Source organism: Bombus fervidus, chromosome 8 (assembly GCF_041682495.2).
Source record: "Bombus fervidus isolate BK054 chromosome 8, iyBomFerv1, whole genome shotgun sequence".
NCBI classification, from domain to species: domain Eukaryota; kingdom Metazoa; phylum Arthropoda; class Insecta; order Hymenoptera; family Apidae; genus Bombus; species Bombus fervidus.
In genome coordinates, this window is record NC_091524.1 from 3,536,382 (window position 1) to 3,558,338 (window position 21,957).

At 40.4% G+C, this 21,957-nt stretch overlaps 1 protein-coding gene across 1 annotated transcript; it reads right to left on the reverse strand.

Moving 5' to 3' along the window:
* Nucleotides 1-15,113: 15,113 nt before the first annotated feature.
* LOC139990232 (cytochrome b-c1 complex subunit 7) lies at nt 15,114-16,941 on the reverse strand. Its single transcript, XM_072009305.1, has 2 exons — nt 15,951-16,941; nt 15,114-15,785 (listed from the first exon to the last, which is right to left on the reverse strand). The coding sequence occupies exons 1-2, from the start codon at nt 16,184-16,186 to the stop codon at nt 15,590-15,592; spliced, it is 432 nt and encodes a 143-aa protein (XP_071865406.1). The 5' UTR covers nt 16,187-16,941; the 3' UTR covers nt 15,114-15,589.
* Between the last annotated feature and the right edge of the window lie 5,016 nt (nt 16,942-21,957).

Sequence of the window (21,957 nt, forward strand, 5' to 3'; positions counted from 1 at the left end):
GCTGCGGTCTTAAGAAATCTTATTCATGGAGCTACGAGACAACTTGTTCGAGTGCAGCAAATATAATCGCTTCGAAGGATCACTTCTTATATCTCGTATGACAGTTACACGATATAGTCTACTTACAATTCGAGATAAAATTTATTCGTGTCCTACAAGCAAAGTCTAAACATACGTTTTTATCTGTCAAACTTCGTCCAAAAGATAAAGAAAAATCGACCATCCGGACGGAAAACGGATAATCTGCTACCGAACAATACGTCCCAAAATAAAGAAGCGTTTAAAAATATAGAAGACAGCGTACTTTCCTTGGTCCTGTTAATATTTATCAGTCGGTGGCAACTGTAAGAAAATATCTTGGCACAGAGTCAGAATGGTTTAAAGATCTGTTACAAGGGAGAATACTCTCAAGGGTTTAATATCCAAAAAGTACTATGACGTAGAAGTCAACAAGACCGTAAGGAGTTTCACGCCTCTGGCTCCGAGTTTAAGATCGAATTGCCGGCCCAGATTTCTCTCCAATGTATCGGTCTCTATGCCCAAGGTACATAGAACGGTACGTGCTACTGACTGCTCTTCGTATTGTATGGACCGAAATACTGTGTGCATGACACAATTCAGATCCCGGCTTAACCCGCTGCGGCCTGCATCTTGATCGCGAAAGATCGTCTTATTGCGTGCTTCGAAGAAATCGATCAGCATTCTTTGGCCTATCCAGAAGCTTAATGCGCTTTCCGTTCGTCCGATCCTTCTTTTATGCGCTCATTAGATATATTGCTCTCGTGAACTGGTTCCTCAGAAGAGCATTTCAAGGTGGCTCGTGAGAAGATCGCGAAATATTCGTGGATTTTCTTCATTAAATATATGAGGTCTCTTGGAAGTACATTTCGAGGCAATCGAAGAAAGCGTTGCAGCAACTTAAAGTAATATTCCACAGTCGGTGATTTATCGTTTGTTGCATAGTTAAAAGTTCCGCTTCTTTCATCGGAAACTAACTTTCGCCTTGGAAAATCAAGGGAGAGAAAGGTAAGACTTTTAAAAAGAACTACGCTGCTTCACCTTTAGGGCGAGTGGTATATCTTAGCGAGTTAAATAAGTAGGGTAGAAAGCGCCGGTGATTAACTCGAAAGAAAATGAAAACGAAGGGAAAGAGGAAACCTTTGGTAATAGTTCAACGATGATTAATATCCGAGCTTCATCGGCGTGTAACTTGTGGAAACTCGTTACAAATTAATTAAACCACAGGAGTGCCAGTAGAGTGTGATTTATTATATCGGATTATCAAAGGATACAAATGATGTACCGTGGAACGCTTATAAACATTCGCTCGAACCTTTGACGTTTCAGTGAAAAAACAATAGCCATTTTGAATTTGTCAAGTTGAACTCTGTATATACACCAGTATAAATATAAATCACTGTGTAAGAAGATTAATTTTGTAGAGGCAAAATCGGCACTCTCGAACCCGGATTAAACATCCATTTTGTCGATGTCAATCAGTCGTTTGCGAATATCCGTTTCACGATAGTTCCATTGAAAAGCCGAAAAACGTCACCCATTTACCATCATTGAATTCGCTGGGCATAGCAACAAATTACGATCGAATCAAATCTTTTCCCTCTATTCCGGTACTAGGGCTTTTCGATTCGTATCGATTGGATCGATCGCCAATCACCCACACCGACAAACCACACAACTTGTTCGATATGGCTAGCCACCAGTGGTACGTACTTACATACGTTCAAACGAAATAGAAGAGAAGGATTATACACGGACACCATAAACACGATTGATCTTCCATCCGCGAATAATGTGATCGAAAGTTCTAGACACAAGTTCCCCGGTAGTAGCTCTGTCTACATTTCCGACTCCAGATTTATGATTTCATTTCAGGAAATTCTTTGTTTTTGACTAACCGGATAGGATAATATTTTACGCGGATACAGAGTCAATTTCTCTTCCTTAGAACACACAGAGAACTCTGTCTGTCGCAATGACCGGACAACTTTTCGAAAGATCAATGAGTGACCGTTGCTCCAAACGCATTTCCGTGCTGGAATATCGACTATGTATCATCATGAGCACGCGGAAGCTAATGTTATAAAACATAATGAACTATTCATTGGCTATCCGGATTAATTTATCACCGGATTAACGGGTTTATGACGATGAAATTCGCGAACTATTAATACGGAAATGGAAATTGTTGTTACGTTATCGAATCGTTCGTACGATATCTAATACTCGATACAGATCGAAAATCGAAATACGTAAAGGGGATAGGGTGTTCAATTGGAAGTTTGATTCGTTGGATCGAATAGAAATTTTAGAATTTTACAGATGAAATGGAATCTTGTGTAATAGTTTTAATGATAACTGTGAAGTAGTAACTCACACGGTAACAATTTAGGTAGCTTTTACAGGTGCATAACCCCAGGAAACGTTTTCTATTTAGGTTGACTCCACAGAGATTACTGTGCTAAGTTTACACGTGCAAGATAGAGACTTGTAAAGTTGGAGATTGCCGCACTAAGTTTGCAAGTACAATGCTCGACAAATCGGCTGTCCCTAGCGGGATGCAAATTTTCGAGGATATATTTCTAATTGATACATTCTTGAATATATTACTATTCGATCGTACACGAATCGTTTATCATTTAGTCTTGGAAATGCGTTTCGTACACGTTTTGTTCGTTTAAAAAATTTGCAAGGAACAATTGTAATCTAAACTACTAAACAATCCTTCATTTTTCACATACTACATTATCGACACACATCATGCACAAAATATCGTTCATGAAAAGAACTTTCGTACCTCTCTTATTCTCCGCTCGAAAGAAGTGAAATACTTTACCACGTGATCGCGAAAGGGTGGCCAAATGCCCGATAAAGTCTGGTCTCGTTTTCTGAAGTGCTCTTATTTTCTCACTGCTTTTAACTCTCGTTAGCAGTGCATATTGGACTTTCCTTAAACTTTTAAAGAAGGAACCGGATATTACCAGCTTCTCTCTTCGAAGAAATTACGTTTATAAACGGTGATTTATATATGTATAAGATAATAGTTAGGAACAATTCGGCTGACTTCTCTTGACGAAAATGAAATCACGATTGCCGAGGTTACTTTTTTAATTTCATCGAGATATCGCTCCCATTTGTACTCGGGTGTGGCAGGCGTCGCTAAAGGAAAGACGGTAAAAAGCTTAACTAGATTTTTCCTCGCGTTACATCTTCCAGGATTTATTATAAGACTTTCGCGTAGAAAAATGGAACGTCTGTGGTCTTTTTTATCGTCCGCTTTTTTTTTTTTTTTTCTTTTCTTTGTAAAACAAGAACCTTGAGAAGCCGACGGCGGAAAGAGAATAATTACGCCCGCTGTGTCCTATGAAACGTTGCACCCGATTTCACCGAGCAAATGTATTCAGGTTTCTTATGCAAATTGCCATACGAGAACCCAATGGAACTGAATCCGCAACGACGCGATGATACCATCCCCGACAGGTTGCTTCGACAATTTCGCATGCCCCTGCCATAGTTTCCTGTTCTTTTTCCCATACATTGTAAAACGAGAAATGTTTATTCTGAAACGATCGAACATTTCACCGAGCTTCGATGCATTTATCTGGAAATTTATCATGATGTTGCGCTACACAGCTTTGCCTATTCAAACAGTGCGGAACAAAAAATTTGGCATCGTGCGCAATGGCTTTGCAAACAATCGGAAGAAAGACGTAAACGAAAAATCTGGAATATCCACAGAGGAAAAACACCGAGCTATACAGGGGGACTTCCAAGGCTAAACTGAGACTCGCCGTGTTTTCCAGCTATCATTTTTCCCAGCTAGATGTCTAGTGTGACCGGATTTTTACACCCATATTTGTTTGCTTTCAATTTCATGCAAAATCTCGATCGTCTAAATTCACTTCGATGTTTTCCTGGTGTTTGGAAAATCCTTTGTTGTCACGAGCCACTTTTTTTATTTCTATTTATCAACGATTGATGTTTCGATTAATCGAGAACAAACTTCGTTAAATTCACGCTACGAGTAAACTCGGCAGAAAGATTGTCACATGTTAACTAGTCCCGTATGTTAGAATCACGAACGTAGAAGGAACACGATGTAATTGCTATTTAAAGTTTTCTTTTCTTTCTTTCTTTTTTTTTTTTTTTTTTTTTTTTTATGGAACGACGCGTTTGTGGCTATGTAATGCGCAGACACGTTCGATGGCGACTAATTTTTGAAAGATTTCGTTTCAGAATGATCCATTAATCCGACGCTATTGGCGAATTCGCAGCTTGTGTACAGCTTATTTTCCTCGTCAGAGTAACCTACCGACAAATCTGGTCGTTCAGCCTGGTACGTGCAGATACACTGCGGGACATGTGCAACCAGTAAGCACGGCGGATTCGTATCGACAGTGAACAGATTGCGCTGTATTTTACGTAGCTGCCCCGGCATTTCGATTCGTGGTCCAAGCCGTCTGCTCCTGGAACAGCTGATAACGTGGCACGGCCAATTACCGTTGACACACCGACGCTCGAAGATCAAGCGAGACAACCCATCCTCTGACTAAAATCGCTCAAAGGGTTTGTCTCTTTTCGTTCGTAACACTTAAGGAATTTTCTTTTTTAACGATCGACGCGAATCGTAAGCTTGACGCGCGCGTCGAGGCTTCGTCGCTGTCACGCGAACCTTCGTAAATCGGATTTAATAAAAGTCGACAAACGTATCGTACGTTCTTTATCGAATCCGGCAGGTACGATATTGTCGACTGTTTCGCTACGAGCGTGCTCCATAAACAGTTTTCAGAAAAAAATTGTTAGTCTTTCACTCGCAAAAAGCTTGGGAGAAATCAGAATTGTGATATATGGATACACTGTTTGTTTCTAATACTAATCGAGAATTTCAATATGGAAAGTTTGATAGTGGATTTAGCGATACAAGTTGTCTGGTAGATAGAGAAGTACACGATGGCTGAAAATGCGAATGAGAGGGTACGAGTGGTCAACTCGTACATCTAAATTGCTGCAATTCACATTTCACAATTTAGCGACGAATATTATAAATCGTATCATTTCGCGCGATATTGTCAAATGGGGAATTATTAAACCAAATATAACAATACACGTATTGTTCGCAATTTACGAATATACGTTTCCTTCAAGCGCCGCTGAAGCATATTGCGATCAATTTGTATCAGTCAAGAGAAATTTTTATTATATGAAGAAAATTTTTATTTTATGGAGGAATATAACACTTTGAAAAACACATATTACAAGTGATATTCTTTGTATTTTAACGAGATTAGATTTATCGGTAGGTACATCCTGTTGGTTACAGCAGTAGAATTCCATCTAGCAGAATTACGATCATTGTTACATGATGTGCGTTGCTCAGAATTCAGAGTATCGACTTCAACACAACAATAGAAGGGATGATAATTTTATGGTCGGACCAGTTTGCAGTAGAACACGGCCCTGTGACTAGGTAGGCGTATTGGAATTATCTCCGTAATAAACGACACGAGCACCAAATACAGCGTAGAGGCCGTTCTAAACATCTAAATAAACAATCGATTCATCTCGATTTGTCTCGCTGCGAATCTGTTACCTGTGATGTCCACTGTAGCCGGCAGTTTAATTCAATTCTTCAGTATATCTGCTCGTCGTTAGAAACGCCACATATACGCGGCGTGTATTGTCGAAAGGTGTGAAAATCTAGCATCAGAGGAAGCGTGATTTTCAATGGCGATGCAATATGTATGGTAATGGCGACAAGAACGAAAACTGTCATTTATTTTCCCTCTACCAGCCGGTCTTTCATCGCTCAGCCCTGATTGTCGACATTTCTTCAAATTACCCTATCGCCATTGTGATTCGTGTCTGAGGAGTTGCCCTTAAAATACGAACAACTTCGATCAGGTCGATTGTTCGCAATTTGTGTGAACGAGAACTCGACCAGATCCCAGATTGTTGTCCATGGTTAGCTATTTTCTCCACAGAAAAACATCTGGCTTTGTTGATTGAATACTTTCCGCGGTGATTGGATTTGAAACTAGCCAACGCGAAAGACAGCTGCTTTTTATCTCTATTCAAACAAAGACAAAGAATGAATGAAGGGGACGTAAGTTCACGCAACGAAAATATTTTTTATCGGCAACCAGGATTATCGAGGATTCGCAAAAAGGGTCATCTCGTGATGGAATTTCTCAGGCAAGAAGGGAGGCTAGACAGCATGGAGTAATACCTCGATAATGAAATTCCCGAGAAAATTAATTAATCGAACTTGAGACATCCGTCCACTTAATAGTCGACTGCTGTCGCATTTAGGACCATCAATTATATAATGGAACAGTGATCGATACGGAAGACGGTTTTTCAAGATGAAGTTTTTCGTCGTTGTGATTTAAAGCGGTCGCGCTCAGCGTTCGATGTGAATGTATTGAACAATCACATGGAACTCGATCGTTGCTTCTACACCGTGGAAATCGACTCGTTCCTCGTTTAAACGAATTTAACTTGAACGGTAGAGGAGAAGGAACTAAATTTGAGTTTGATCTGCTTGGAAGGTAAACGATTCTCTGTTGAACCCTCTCGATTCAATAATGCATCCCTGAAGATTGGAAGAGCCAAAAGAATGTTACAACGATTTCGTTCAATTTCAGCGATAGCACGAGACGATCTTCGAATTTGTTCGCTTTTTTAAAATATTTCAAACAAATAGAACGGATCTCAGGAACGGGTCAGAGATGAAAAATCGATGCGTGAACGGTAGCAAGGGATGTTCTCTCGATTTTTCAGATGGCGTCCATTTCTACGACGAGATTCTCTCGTTCGAGAGGAACTCCTCGAGATTAGGGATAGCCAGAAGGAAGAGGAAGAAGAAGAAAAGGTAAAATCAAGGTTAACCTGCAAGTCGTGTACCTACCAGGCCACTTACCAAGCTTTCTTTTCGAAGCTCATTCCTTCTCTGACCGCACATTTTGCACTTTCCTTCCCGTTATTTCCTCTCGATAGCTTTTACACCCGGTCCAAGATCCTCGTCCGGTCGATTGCCTGAAAAAAAGAGCACGACCTATCCCGGCTTCCGTAGATTTCTTCGAAGAAAAGCGTAAAATAGGTTGTCAGCGTTGATATTCAGGTCTTCCTCACTAGAATTCACGAGTTTTTTAAATCAGCCTCCCCACTCTCGCGCAGTTTTACAGAACTGAAATACTATCAACAAGACTCAAAAATATCTTCTGAATGATTTTTCATATTTTATTCTCGATATTACAATTTTCAGATATAGTAGAAACAGCAAATATTCATCGTAATTTATGGAATGCGTAAAGTGTGCGCGTTGATGTAAAAACCAGCAGTATCTACGAGTTTAATCGTACGAATGCTCGACTAACCCCTTCGAAACAATTTAATCCTTTGACCATTTAGCATTCCGCGTAGCGCATCGAAACAGGGAAAGCAAAATTGAGGCAGAAACGATGTAACACAGAGAACGCGAATAGTTCTCTTCTTAGCGGAATAAATGCTGATTCATCGAGTTGAGGAAATTATGACCGAAGAATTTTTAAGAAGCGTGGGTCTCAGGCTGATCGTATCGATCGTTTTATATTCGCTCATCGAACGAGAATGCATATTTCTATCATTCTTTGCCGGAGTCGTCTTCTTTTTATTTCGCACCCCTATTCAGCTTTCTGTCTGCTCGACTCCAACCTCTTTCAATCTCGTGTTCGCACAACGCGATGTAAACGACGCATCCACTATCCGCGTTTAATCAGCCTGAAAACGGACCAGGATATGACAAATGGAGCATCACTTTGATAGTTTTCATCGGCCAACTTTTCAGAAATATCTCTCCTACGGAAATCGTGTATTTTCACTAACTGCCAGATTCTCGCGATTATAACGCTCCGTTATCGTGCCATCGTATTAAGCATTTTATTTTATTATCCCGGAAACTCGTTTACGAGGATTCATTTGGAAGACGGAGAAAGTCTGATGTAAGGAATGAAACTGGCCAGTGAAGTTTCAGCCTTTCTCCGTCGAGACTCTAAGAATTCTGAATATTAATATCCTGCCCGAGATGGAAGATCCGATGGCCAATGAGGGAGGAAGAATGAATGGCAAAATGCAGTAAGACTGAAAATTAAAATGGAAAGACAATGAAGTAAAATTCGTAGACTCCGACAACACGCCAGTAGAGGAATCTTCGAATTCCAACGGTTTCTTCAACTTGTCTTAAACTTATTTCTTCAACTTGTCCTTTTATATATTGACCACGAAGTATCACATACAATGCACGACTATCTATCTCTTTATTTATCGAAACGATTGAAATCGCGTACGTTTATTTACGCGTTCTTCTATCGCAGCTAAAATGAAAATAACTCGTCCTAGTTGTTCCTCTTAATCTTCATTTGAAAATTATTATACGGCGATGCTAAGAATATAAAGATATAGTCTTTGATATTCCGGAGCATAAATTGGAAAACGACAATCATCCAGGTAAATAATAGCGTTGAATAAACAAACAGAACTTGAGCACAGTCGAAATTAACGGACTCTTGCGCGAACGGCAATAGGGAAGAAATGTGCAGAAACCTCTGTTTGAGAACTATTTAATGGTGGCCGCGTGTACAAATACCAGGCATGCATAATGTAGCATTCAAACTCGCTGATACTAGCGCGGGTTCTACCGTGAATTTCTGCAAAGAAAGTCTCACTCGGTATACAAATGAATGTGGTTTAATAGAAAAACCAGTATGTATATTCAGATCGTCGCAATGAATACCGATGTTGTAAAAAGACATTTGCAGCTGATGGGGGTCAACGTAAAATTCTCGACAAAAATAAAAAAAAAAAATAATCGGTTTCTTAACGAACAAAGGAATTCGTAATCCAGGTCATGGAGTGGAGATTGTAAATAAAGATTCAAGATTGCGAAATAATTAAACTCGAGGCGAGAAACAACGAGTTCTAAAATATTTCAAGATAACTTCCCTCCGTGTAATCGAGGAGGAAGTGCAGTTTCGCTGTGTGAGCAAACGATTATTATTGGTTTTAAAAATACATCTTTGTGAGTTTAATTTTATATGTATAAAAATGCAAATGCAAGTTGCTGTACGGAATTTCAAAGACCCTAACGAGAAAGCGTTATGTATCGTCGATCGAGATACTAAGAAGAACGGTAGCGGGACTTCGATTCAATTTCCGCGACATTAAAGCGAAAACGCTTGGTGATGCGTGTATGACCGACCAAACGAATCGATTGTTGGCGAACGAGTAAAAATGTTCAAAAATCGAAGCGTTTCTTTTCTGAAAATTTAACGACCAATTTAGTCGTGCGCGGTTTTACATTGACTAACAACAGTACAAGCTGGATATTTCTCGTCGATGCCCTGGTATTTATTTTACAAAAAAAAAATCGGATAATCTTCGTTCTTTGTCCCTTTTCTTTCTAATATTTCTGTCCCGTGTGCAAACATTTTAAGCACAAACTTTTCAAACGCGCGATCCATGTTTATCAGAAATAATCCGGAACATTTTGTTCAAAATAAAACATTACAAATGAATTTAATATCCATTTACTGATAAAATATTTTTGAATATGCCATTTATCTGTGATAACGCATATTACCTTCGATATTCTGCCTGAGCGACTCTTTCTGCCAGAGGAAAACTGAACAATATGTGAACGCTAATCTAGATACCATTTCGTTCGCTGAAGCGTACAAACAGAATGTCCCTAGACTCCATGAAATAAGAGAAGTTTCTTAATGTCAAATCGATAAATGAAGCAGTCGAGCAAGTTGCCAGCAAACCGGAAAGAATACAGCATCCCCTTGCTTATGGCATGCTGCCACATACCGTGACCTTGGGTCCCTTGCAATTTCAAGCGTATGCACGATCAGTAAAATATTGGACTATTTAGCTGATATCGGAACAGCAGTAAATCGGAACGACGATATTAGGAGGAAAACAAAAAAGAGCACAGTATAATCATCGGAATGGAACATTGGGATGAATAATTTTTCTAGGCAGAAAGCGCTCGCGATATAACAAGGTGCAAAATTTTCGCGAAGTGCTCGTATTAAGCGTTCCACATGGATGACACATTTCACGCATATCGGATCGAATAGTACCTTTAAGCATCGAACAAGTGAAGAACAAGGCAGAATACGTTGACAGGCTTTTATGGCTGAGTGCGTCTAAAATAAGTTCATGTGGTATCGATGGAAGTGGAAGAAGTAGATGGAAATTAATGGTAGATCTGCTGGAATTGTTCTATCTTGCGAGAAAAGCCAAATATGTTCTGTTGGAAAGTAAATTTCATATCGTGTGCACGGCTAATTTCTGTCAAAGAGCGGAAGAGAGCATAGAGAGACAACTTATCTTTTTTCGTTGAGACTGTCCTCTTCGCGAAACATCTGGCAGAAAAAACATCGACGGTCAGGATTTATTACTGCATATTATTGCATATTACAAGCGAGTGGAAGGGCGAAACTTCTTATTGGAGTCAAGTTTAATTAAAGCGTTTCCGTGATTCGCGTGAATTCACAGAAGTGCAATTTACGTAGCCGCATAGCGGTCCGCGAATTTTAATAAAATTCCTCCTTCTTTTGGTCATGTTTTAATGCACTTTGCGGTGAACTGCGTGTTTCATTCCGAATATTTACTGTTCTATCCGAAATACACGACCTCGCGTATTTGCACAACTGTGATCCTCTTTACGGTTAGAAAAAAAAGTCACGTTTTAAAACCCGAGATTCTACGATCGTGCAAGTCTTCCTTCCTGGCTCGTTTTGACGACCGTCTACTGAAACGTTCGCGACACTTCGATAAGACCGTCGATTTTCTAGCTCCGCGAGCACCATCTCGTTCCGTTATCCATCGACCCTCCAATTATCGGCTTCGTGTCCAAGCCAGAGATTTTGAAGCGTTCCAAGAGACAGCCACGTCGAAGAAGGTACGAAAGTTCTCGCGTTATCTGCAATCTCATTTCAGTGTATCGCTTTTCTTACTGATTCGTCGCGAGAATCGTCGATATAATTATTGTAGATAAAAGAAACTCCGTTCTCCACGGTGGAGAGAAAGAGAACCGATTAAATTGTTATTCTGGTCGAGTACCAGCTCCATTTTTAAACGATCGCGCCGATAATTGTACGAATTAGGCTGAAAACGTTACAATAGTTATACATACACGCGTGTTAAATTCCATTCGTGCTCTTTACATAATACGTATCGATTGGTTCACGTTCATCGTGGAATTCCCGTAGGCATTGCAAAGGTGGCTTACAATTCAATTATATCAAGCTATACGCCCTCACGTGGCGTGTTGGCTTAATGCTTTCTCGCTGCGGATAATTAAATTAACGAACTAATAAAAGCAAGACGTGCCCGACTCCGCGAGTACCGTGATAGCTTCGCCCACCTCCTGAAATCAACTTCCCAAACTTCCCCAATAAATTCTATACTTTTTTAATAATTCAATTCGAACGAGATTCCCAAGTAAATTCTTTACACCTTCGTATACAGGGCTGCGGAAATTGTCCCTTCGAGTAACAGCATGAATTTATGCATGATGATCGATTCGTTCTTGCGATCTGCCATACCTTTCAAGAGAAATTAGTCTTGCAGAATAAAAGTCGAAGAAATTTGATGAAACAGAGAGCTTCACGTGGCACAGGAAATACATTCTCGATGTAAGGGATGTAAAGTACGTCGTGTCTCGCTGATACATCGATTAATTTTGCTATATGCAGACGAGAAGATGTCTGTGAATAGAGAAATAAATAAACGTAGAGATAAATGGAGATAAATCTTTTATTCGCAACCTTCTTCTATAACGAAAATGAGAATGCAAGCGAGGATTGTAGTTGTATAAAAGTACATCCATAGAACCATGTAGGCGCAAAAAGTTTTAATTAACTTTCGGAAAATGTAGAATATACGGTTATTCAAGAAGCAAATATATTCATTCCACCTACGATGCAGTTTTCACAAATGCTGTTCACCCCCGAGGGGGAGCTTCAAACCAGTTTCACATTTGTTATGTATGTGTTCGTTAATCTTGAACATTTAAATATTGATCGATCTGTTTAATAAGAGCAAATTATAAAAATTTTTAGCTCAATAAAAAAGTTACTATGTTTTTGTTAGAGATAGAGATAAAAAAATGAAACTATTAATAATTCGCTTCGTCAAAAGATTCTAAGAATTTCTACTTTTTATCAAAATTTCTCGGCTATCGTTCCCGAATTTTAACCCGCGGCAATGTGACGTATAATATAAATTAATATCTGAGTTTAGTCGAACTTGCATCTGCGTTTGCGCTCAATAATCCCGAATCAATGGTATTGTCTTTATTGTTCTAAACTACTGTCGAGCCTGTTGGACAATTCAAGCTCCTCGTACGTACCGGACTAACTCTCTATTCGTCGAAAACTATTTATTGGAATAAAATACGACGGGGAATCGGTTCGCTCTAACGCGCAGATAAACGCCGGAGCAAAGGCTCGTTCCGCCTGATCGTAAATCGAATAAGCCTTTTTCTCTTTATGAAACAAACGAATTATCACATGCCTTTCATTGTCGCTAGAATTTACATGGCGCGGAAAATCGCAGCGTATTAAAAATATAATACTGAACAAACAGTATGGCTAGAACGCCTATCATCACCGCACCCGATGTTTTCTTTCCATCTTTGATGGAAAGTAAATACGATTTCTCGGTTGCGATTCACCCCCGGCTAAGGGAAACGAGAATTTATCCACGTGGATTCATTTTTCTTTCTTGTTGTTACGTTTCAAAATCTTTCGATGAAAAGCACCGGTACGTCGACATCGAAGATTCTATATCTCTTCAGTGGAAACAATACGAAATGGATACACCGTAATTGCACGAACAGGATAAGTAAGAGGGCTCGACACGGATAAACTGTGATTAAAAAGTAAAGCTACCGGATATTTCTAACTTTTCCCCTGGCTATCCTTTGCCGCGAGTAATCACTCTACCGGGCAATTTTAACCGGCATTCATTCGGTAATTCCTCCTTAATTAACCTACTGTAAGTTCGGATGAATTTGAAGGAATAAGAAGCGACTCGACGATGTGATGTATGCAAATTGCCACCGGTTGAAACGGTATTGTAGAACTTCTCCGTCTTAATAAACCGTCTGCTGTATAATAATTCGTCTGGCGAGTAATGCAATAATAAAATTTATGCCGTCGGAATGTGCAGTTATTAGCAAAAGATGAAAAAATCATTGATAAATTTTAACTGGATGGACTCGGCGAAAAATTAAGATGCCTCTTCACTTGTCGCTTCGCTCGTGTTTCGCGCATGTTGTGAAACTCCCGTAGTTTCTGAGCGCGATTTCTTCCTCCGAGTACGAGACAAGAGGCTAATCAGATCCTGGTTCTTACCTCGAGAAAAATATGTTTTCCTTCCGGCACGACGTCTTCGTCTACTTTTTTCAATTTCGTAAAAAGATAAACGCCGACTACAGCTACGCGAAGAAACGCGTACGCGAAACAAAACGATGTGCTAGAAAGGTAAAATTTAATTTATCATTCCGGGCAAAATGATGTTTAATTAGCACGAATAGCGGGAATCTGGCAAGCTCGATCATACAGAATATATCTTGTTAGCTCGCATCCGCCGATATCGAGCAAATCCCACTATGCAATCTCGAACAAAGCCTCGTTTCGCGTTAATCGATTGCGTAATCTGCGAATATCTTCGTACAGTTTCGCTCGCGTTTCTAGTGAGAAGATTGAGTTTGTTGGTGAAACTTTGATGATACCTTCGACCTTTGCAAACAAGCCTAGAACGATCGGACAAGATCGCATCGTTCAAATCGAACTTCTACTTGCCTTTAGGTGCAACATAATTACGCTTGTACCAGACGAAGCTTCCCTACCGGGCTTGTAAATTGAATGTAACTTTGTCGCCACGCGGCGGTTCATTGTTTCAAGGTTCGAACAATTAAATGGACACAGAGTATACCATCGTTAGCTACGTGGAAACAAACTTCCACATTCTCGGATAAATTACCCCGTCGCTATATAATTGAGAAATCGAAATTCACTTGGTAACCGCGCTGATTTTTGTCGCGGTCGATTCCGCTTGAAATTTCATTTCACCGCTCATAAACTGAATAAAAGCATGAAGCACACGAGGTAAATGGAATCGAAACAATGTTCGTTCGCAAGAAGCGTTCGCGACACCGATAACTGCCGAGTTATCGAATTAGGATCACTGGCGAAGTTCTACTTGTTGAGAATGGCTTGTATTAACTATCCAGCAGGAGTGGAATTAATGTCATGCCTCTTTGTTTCCAACTGAATAAGCGAAACCATTCACTAACACTCTATACTCTATAAAGTGCAATTGTTCCAGCCAGGACATTAAACGCCTTACTTAATACCGATGGACGTGGCCAAATTTTTGACATAGTTCGTGATTTTATTATCTAGATCCTCGTCAAATAGAACGTCGTACCATCTCATCTGTGTCCTCGAGAAACTTTTGTCGACACGCAGATATAATTTTCTAATTAAGAGTCACCGTGATTAAAGGGGCAACTGTCGACGATGCCGAGTTCTTTGAGTTTCGAAAATCCTTTTATATACTTTTCAATGAAAAAGCGCGACCCTTTCAAGATTTTACGAAATGCTTTGGTCTTTAGAGCTGGTAGTACGACGGTGCAATACTGCAGCAAAGAAAACCATTTTTGCTCTTGACAAATGAGCAAAGAGGGAGATCTATATGCGAAGAAACGTATTTGAAGAGAGGATTACCGATATTTCGCAATAGATTCGTCAGCTAAATATCGCGAAACTAGCGCGTATGCTCGATACATGGACATAAAAATCACGAAACGAATATATGGACATAAAAATTAAGAACCATATCTGGCGTTAATTAAGTGGTCTTGCCTTGCCGGAGATATTCCAGTCGTAACGAAGTCGTGGCACGCGGAATACCTGCTCGTAAAAACGAACGTGCAATCACAAAAAGCGTTGCCGATGCGGCGCGTTTTGAATACGAGCGAACCGACGATGAATCCTGCCTAGGTCAGGGTAGAGTTTGAAGAGGCCACTTGAAGTTGGCGGCCGCAACGCGTGATACACTTGAAGAAGCAACTTTCAAATCTCTAGTGCAACATCCTTGCCGGGATAACAACTTGAATGCGTGGTCCATAATTAGAGCTGCGAGACACCGAAGTTATCATCAAGTACCGACGCCATCCACTTTTATCGTTCCGACCAACTTTCCTCTAGGACGCGTGCGCGTTGCAAATTAAGATACGCGACTCGAAAATGAACGAGAAACTCGTTTTTCCTTTTTAATACTATAGTTCGAATACGATACAACCTTGAGATGTGCCGAAAAATTGGATTTCTAGTGTAGCGAAATTAATACCGTTTCACCAGATCTCACAGCTTTTAGTATTTACGATAATTATTATACAAATTGTTCACAGCAGGTAGAAAATGAATTTTTCGACGTCCATGTTCTTTCTTCTGTTCGTTCTTTCTCGTTTATCTCCTATGTATATTTGAGAAGCAGCAAACGAAAGATAATACTCTTATTTTATTTCGCAACTAGGCCAGTCGCTGTCAGAATAATTAGTGCAACCAAACTGGTAAATCTCGTCTCTCTCCGCCTTGATTTCTTCTATGTACGGGTTCAGATATCGATACTCCATATCTTGTTCAAACGTGATCCATTTTTCCTTGGGCAAATGTATTTTCAGAAAGTCCAATTGAGAGGCACGTATGAGCCTAGAAATTCCATAATCCCGGATAGAGGATTTACGCATAGTTTCGTAGCACGCTGGCCTCGCAAATATGCGAGTTGAATATTCGGCTGGTGGAAAAGCCACTATAGAAATTCGTCAACTAGCTGTGCACGATTAACATAAAACGCAAACATATTTCAGCGAATACCTAAAATTTCTGCTGTCTAACACTTGTATTGGCAGTCGACGTAATGCCTCTCTTATCACAGGGTCCTGGTCGTAAAATATATCGTGGGTATATAGTCCATATTTGTGATATCCGGACAAATAGAACGCTTGTTTCTTAATCTTCATTCTCCAAGTGTTGCGATTGTTTTGAATCTGACTTTGATAACGCTTGATCAATCCAATGGACGGTTTAAATATCCTAAATATCTTTGACATCGTCGATATTCTTTCGAACGACGAACAACGAGAACGAATCTAACCACAAACGTAATATAACGTTCGTAAGACGATCGTCGATTATCAGCTGAACGGAGCGAAATATTCTCGTTTATCGAAGTTTCGCGATTATAAGATCTCCATTGATCTTCGACGAGCTTTGTCTCGCTAATAGTTGGACTATTTTGTCGTGCTTCCGCACAAAAGGATTCTCGTAATTGAAGAAAGATTTCGCGAAGTGGTTGACTTTTAAAGCGAGCAATCTCTGCTTGCGAACCAAATTCGGAGAACTTCTAAAGAGTTTCGCATACCATTACGAGACAATGCTCCGTGAAAACGCGTTACTCTGCCGTTTCTTCCTCGTAAACTCTACGTTGTTTCCTTGCCCTGCGTTGTTACTCAGAAATCGTTCTAATATTGTGCAAACAGCAAACTACACTAAAGAAGGTCGGTGTTCCCGTCAGAGAGAAACGTTAGGTAGACGAGCAGCGTGTACCGTTCGACGATCCACTTTTGCCAACTTCTCACACGATTACCTCGCGAGAGTTTGACTTTGTTTAAAATTCAGCTTCCGGTATAATCTATCTATTACGCTGTACTTTCTTTCAATTTTTCGAGGAAATTGAATTTCTCTGCGAGCAAGGAGACTGTGTTTAATGGGTCAAGCATAAATATAGTCGTAAATTTTAATATAACTTCCATCGCAATACTTTACACGCGTCTTCCATACGCGTAAATAGAAAAACACCTGATCATTTGAAACACTTAAAACTTTCAAATCCTCGCTACGGTATATTTTAGAAACCAAATGTTAACGTCTATGTAAATGCGAGACGCCTCGTTTGTCAGAATCCGAGACTTGGTTCCGGATAACATCGCCAATATCTCACTCCGGCGTAGTCGACTTCAAGCCGTGTACAAAGTGTTAAACATTAAAGTACGACGGTGGAATGTTCGCAAACCGAGCAAAAACCGTACAGCCAGGAAATTATTCTCGCACAGTTTTCCATGGGATTCGGAGGAAACGTTGGCTGGACGATTTATGCGAGAGATCGGACCGAGACAAGTAGCATGGAGGACGTGCATTGTGCATACATATACGTTTCGTCTGGAAGACCGATTCGCGCACATACACTTACAGTCCAACATTACACAAAACGGAGAAATAAGATTTATATCAGTGGCTCGGTTGGTAACGTGCCACTGGCACCGACTGACCATCCCTTTATCGTGCGTTTTGTAGCACAAGTTTCCGTTTCTGTTCGTTTTGGGCGGTTCTAACCGTTCGACGATCGCCTTCTTTCCGTAAAGTCGTAAAGCGACAGATTTTCGCGCGATTCCGGATACACGTGCGTTATCCTCTCAACCTGTCCTCCATTTTTCCTTTACTCATGCAATTCATACACGTCAGCCGAAACACGCCTGCAATTTACCTTGTGTTCAGAACTGTCCAGACCCTTGTGTCACGAAGACTTCAAACGGAAAGGAATTCATTCGTCTTTTAGAGGATCCGACACGCGTTCTCAATGAGAATCCCGTCAGATCTCAGTTGGAAGCGGCATTCGCAAAATGTTTCTCTTGGACTATTACATTTGTTAGGATTTCTCTCGCATTCCTGGAAAATTTTAGTGATAATTAATAATAGTAGGATGTTAGTGATATCGATGCACGCGGAGTAAAAGCTGTTTGCCAAATAAGCCACAAACAACGGACGAAGTCCAGCAGATACTCGTTAATATTTCAACAGGCAGAAAGAAGGTTTGGAACGTTCGGCTATTGAATGCTGGCCTCGTGCGAGCTACATTTCCTTGGCGAGACGAATCGTCGAAGATCCAGCTGTGGTTTCCAGTAAATCACAGACTCGAGTCAGAGTCGGTCACGTTTACGCAGCCTCCACGTGATTCCAAGGTAAGTGTTCCTCCTCTTGGAAGAATACTTCCCCGAAGATTCCAGATCTAGCGAAGAGTGGGAGCATGTATAAAAATATCAATGATTGTTCGTCGTTCGAAAAATTAAACGACCCCGTTTCTTGAGCAGATTTCGATTTCTGAATATTTTTTAAAGATATTGGCGATTCGCTTTCTATGCTTTAAAATTTTTTGCCTCTCGAAGCTTTGCTTACTCGATCGGTGAAAGTTCGAGTTATGCGTGGATGTCGCGAGAAATATTGTTTCTTCTCGGCGAAACACCGTAATCGTAGAACTCGTCTTTCATAGAGTTGAAGCGTTATAGTTATGACCCAACCTCTGGAAAAATAAAATATGAAGCGTCGGCAATACATGAAAAATAATCCGCACGCAGGACAAACAGAAAACGGAAGGAAAATAAAGTATTCGTTGGTGGAATTTTCTATAAAAATTTCCCTTCCGTTGACCGAATCGATATCTCTCGTTATCTTTCGCGAAAACGATGAAAACTTTTTCTCCGCAGGTGGTGAAAAAATTTGCGTGTTTTGCAATACACGAGAAATAGAAACAGGAAACAAAACCAATGAACGCAGCAAAAATGTAAGCTCGATTTTCCTAATTTACTGACAGGTCAATGACGAATTAAATAAAATAAGTAATATCTTATTATTAATTGCTTCCATCTAATTCGATTTATGCCGCCCGAGGATATATCGTGTCGGTTAATTTGATTATTCAATGTTACGAATGAATCGATAATCAGGATATTAATACTAAACGGATTTGCTCATCAAATATGCATTATGCATCGGAACGTGATTAATTAAGGTACACGTGCCAATCGACGATCGTTACCTTAAATTTCGCCGATATATTACTAATTGTTCGACATGCATTCGCGCGCGAATCATTACCTCTCTGATCGTTAATCGTAATACACGTGATAAACGACAACAGATTTACGCCTTCTTCTCGTTACCTTCGAGCTAGATGTTCATACACTCGTTCGTTCCAAGATGTTCAAGACGTTCTTCCATCTGTCGAAAGATCGACAGATAGTAATCGAGTAGTATTTATCTTTGGTTAAAACATCCCTCCAGCTTCCACAATTTATCTCCCATGAAACTCTGTTCTCACGATAACGCACCAGCTATAACAACTCTTAATTCTCTTTTCGACGTTCGAGCTTCGACGTTGCTTCCATAGTTTACGCGGATGAAAGGAACTAAGCACGATTATAATCATCGATCTATTTATTCTTTAATCAAACGAGCTAACAATACGTATATATGCAACGAATAACAGTTTATGGTTTCTCTACGTCAGAGTTTATAGAGAATGATCCGACTCTCACCGCTTTGTGAATACCAACCTTTGCAGTTTCTGCGTTTTCCATTGTATCGTTCGTGTCTCTTCCGTACTCCAATAATTTCCTTATCAACCTATGATATGCAACTGTTGATTCTCATTCTTACCACCGTCCGTTGATTTCTGCTTAATCGTGTTAAAGAAAAAGCCAAACATTTTCCTAATAGGTTGACCCGGCAGACCAACCATCTCCAAGGATCCATTTTTGAATGGCAATAAACCTGACAGATTAAACGCACGTTGACTGCCAACGCGAGCTTCATGGTTTTTCGCTCGCCTCTCTTCTTTCTCTTGGAAACTTTCAGCATCCGCTTGTCGCTTACCGGAGTGTTGATCCTTGCCGCCATCCCAACTGGAAAACAAAACAAAGAAACTAAAGGCAGACGGATCGGGGTTAAGTTTGCCGTTCAGATCGAAAGCTTGCCTGGGAAATCCGGATTCGCGAGTTCCTCGTTTTTCTTTTTTCGTCTGTGCCGATTGCACCGATCTCCGATTCAATTTTCGGGGGAAAAGTTGCCCGTTTTCTTCGAAACGGCCGATATCTGGTTGTCGAAAGATGGTCAAGCGAAGTTTGTCACTGGATGTCGCGTTTTTATTCTTCAGGCAACTGCGAATTCGTTGATTTTTCCACGTGATTTCTTCGGTGGACTTCTGGAAAGAAGTTCGAACAAAGTTCCCTCTAAAATCTATTTCGCTCATTATGGCAATTTTCCCGGCAGGAAAATACCTTCCAAATGGACACAACGATGAAATGACCAGGATAATTAGCCCGCATTGTCATTCGAACCCACCTGACCAAAGTTTTTCCAACGAGATGTCGGAAGTTTGTCAAACGCTCCGTTGTTCGCCACAGGTTCCTTTCTCGAGGTAATTACTCAGCCATGCACTAGCGAGTTCTGCGGGTTTGGATTCAGATGCCCGGAATTTTCATTTCGAATCAATTGTTCCTTGCAGTTGGCACTCAAGAGCAGACAAATGCAATGAAGCGCGAAGAGGAAGAAAAATATTGAAGGTATCCTCATCCTAACAAAAGCGTTAATTTCGACTGTTTTCACTCCGTATTTAATCGGTTTTTAGTCGAGGGGCTTGCTTTATAGGAGTATTTGACAGGTGTTTGAGAGACTTATTGCGTAAACCATAAAGCGTTTTTCGAGATTATTGTAACTGAACGAACACCGCCTAATTACCGTTTGCACAGTCTGTCACTTTTATTATCGAAGACTATATCGAAAGAATATAAAATCCAATAAAGAAAGATGTTGATAAATAGCTGAAATTTTAGATCAAGTTAAACACAGATCGACTTGTCTAGCAAATTGATAGACATTTCGAGGACGTTTGTTCAAAAGGGAATAAATTCCAGGTCGATGATCGATAGCTGTACAAAAAAAAAAAAAAACGTATAAAATCGCTTTGAAAATATTTTGAAACGAATCTTGACAGGATTTTCTTTAAACGACAGCAGATTTGCCGGAAAATCGGGCGTCAGCTTTACTAGTTGGCCGAGGCACGCGCGCGTATCGACCAGAAGGATATAACTTTGGCAAAAGGGAGGTCGAAACTTTGTCGAACTATCGTCGTTTTTCATGCAACTTTTCCGCTCCCCCTTACGCGAGCACTCCAGCATTCGTAACATTTTCACGAAAACTTTATCGTTCTGTGATCATAACGCGGCGTGTCTGCCTTCCTCCAGATGAACTGAAACGATCACTGAAAGCGGTGATTTCGAACGATATTAAAGCTTCCGAGAACAGTTGCTTCAGAACAAAGGAGAAAAATATATTCCCCTTTCAATCAGCGTTTCCTTATACGGCCGCCGTTCTTCCACAAAACCGAGGAAAATTCGGGTTTCGGTTTCTCTTCTTTACGGATCGTCACGTACGAACTCTAAGATCAGCGGTTCGTTCAGACGAGCTAATTGTGAACGAACCTTAACACGCGGCACGTCGTATTACATTTTAATGCGACATCGTGGACGTTTCTTGGTCCGTGTCTCGTGATGAAAAGAAGGGTGCACAAAGGAGCTTCACAGCTAGCAGAAGTCTGCGAAATAAGAGCTCTCGACTTTCTTTTTTTCGTATGGAGCTATGCGGTGAACATCAATGAGAGCTCTATTCATAGTTCCGAGAAAAGAATCGATTATTCTATTTGCTTGCAATACTATTTTCTCTCTATTTCTTGCGTGAAATAGAGCTTAGATGGAAATGCATGAATATTGGATGAAGATCGTGTGGGTCTCTAAGAAACCTTCCGTGCAAATGGAAGTGCAATCGGAAGTGTCGAACTGCGCGCACGTGTACAGAGGCTGCGATATTTCGGTCAGCAATTACTGCGACCGGAAATGGAATGGTAGCCATCGTATGCCATTCCCAAATGAACCGTGCGGGCAAATCGATGCTAGGTCCAGTAAATTTGATTCAGTGCTCGCTTCGATTTATTAAGAAACTTCTGAATAAATCGTTTAGCGATAAATTGAACGCTTCAATTACCCTCTTA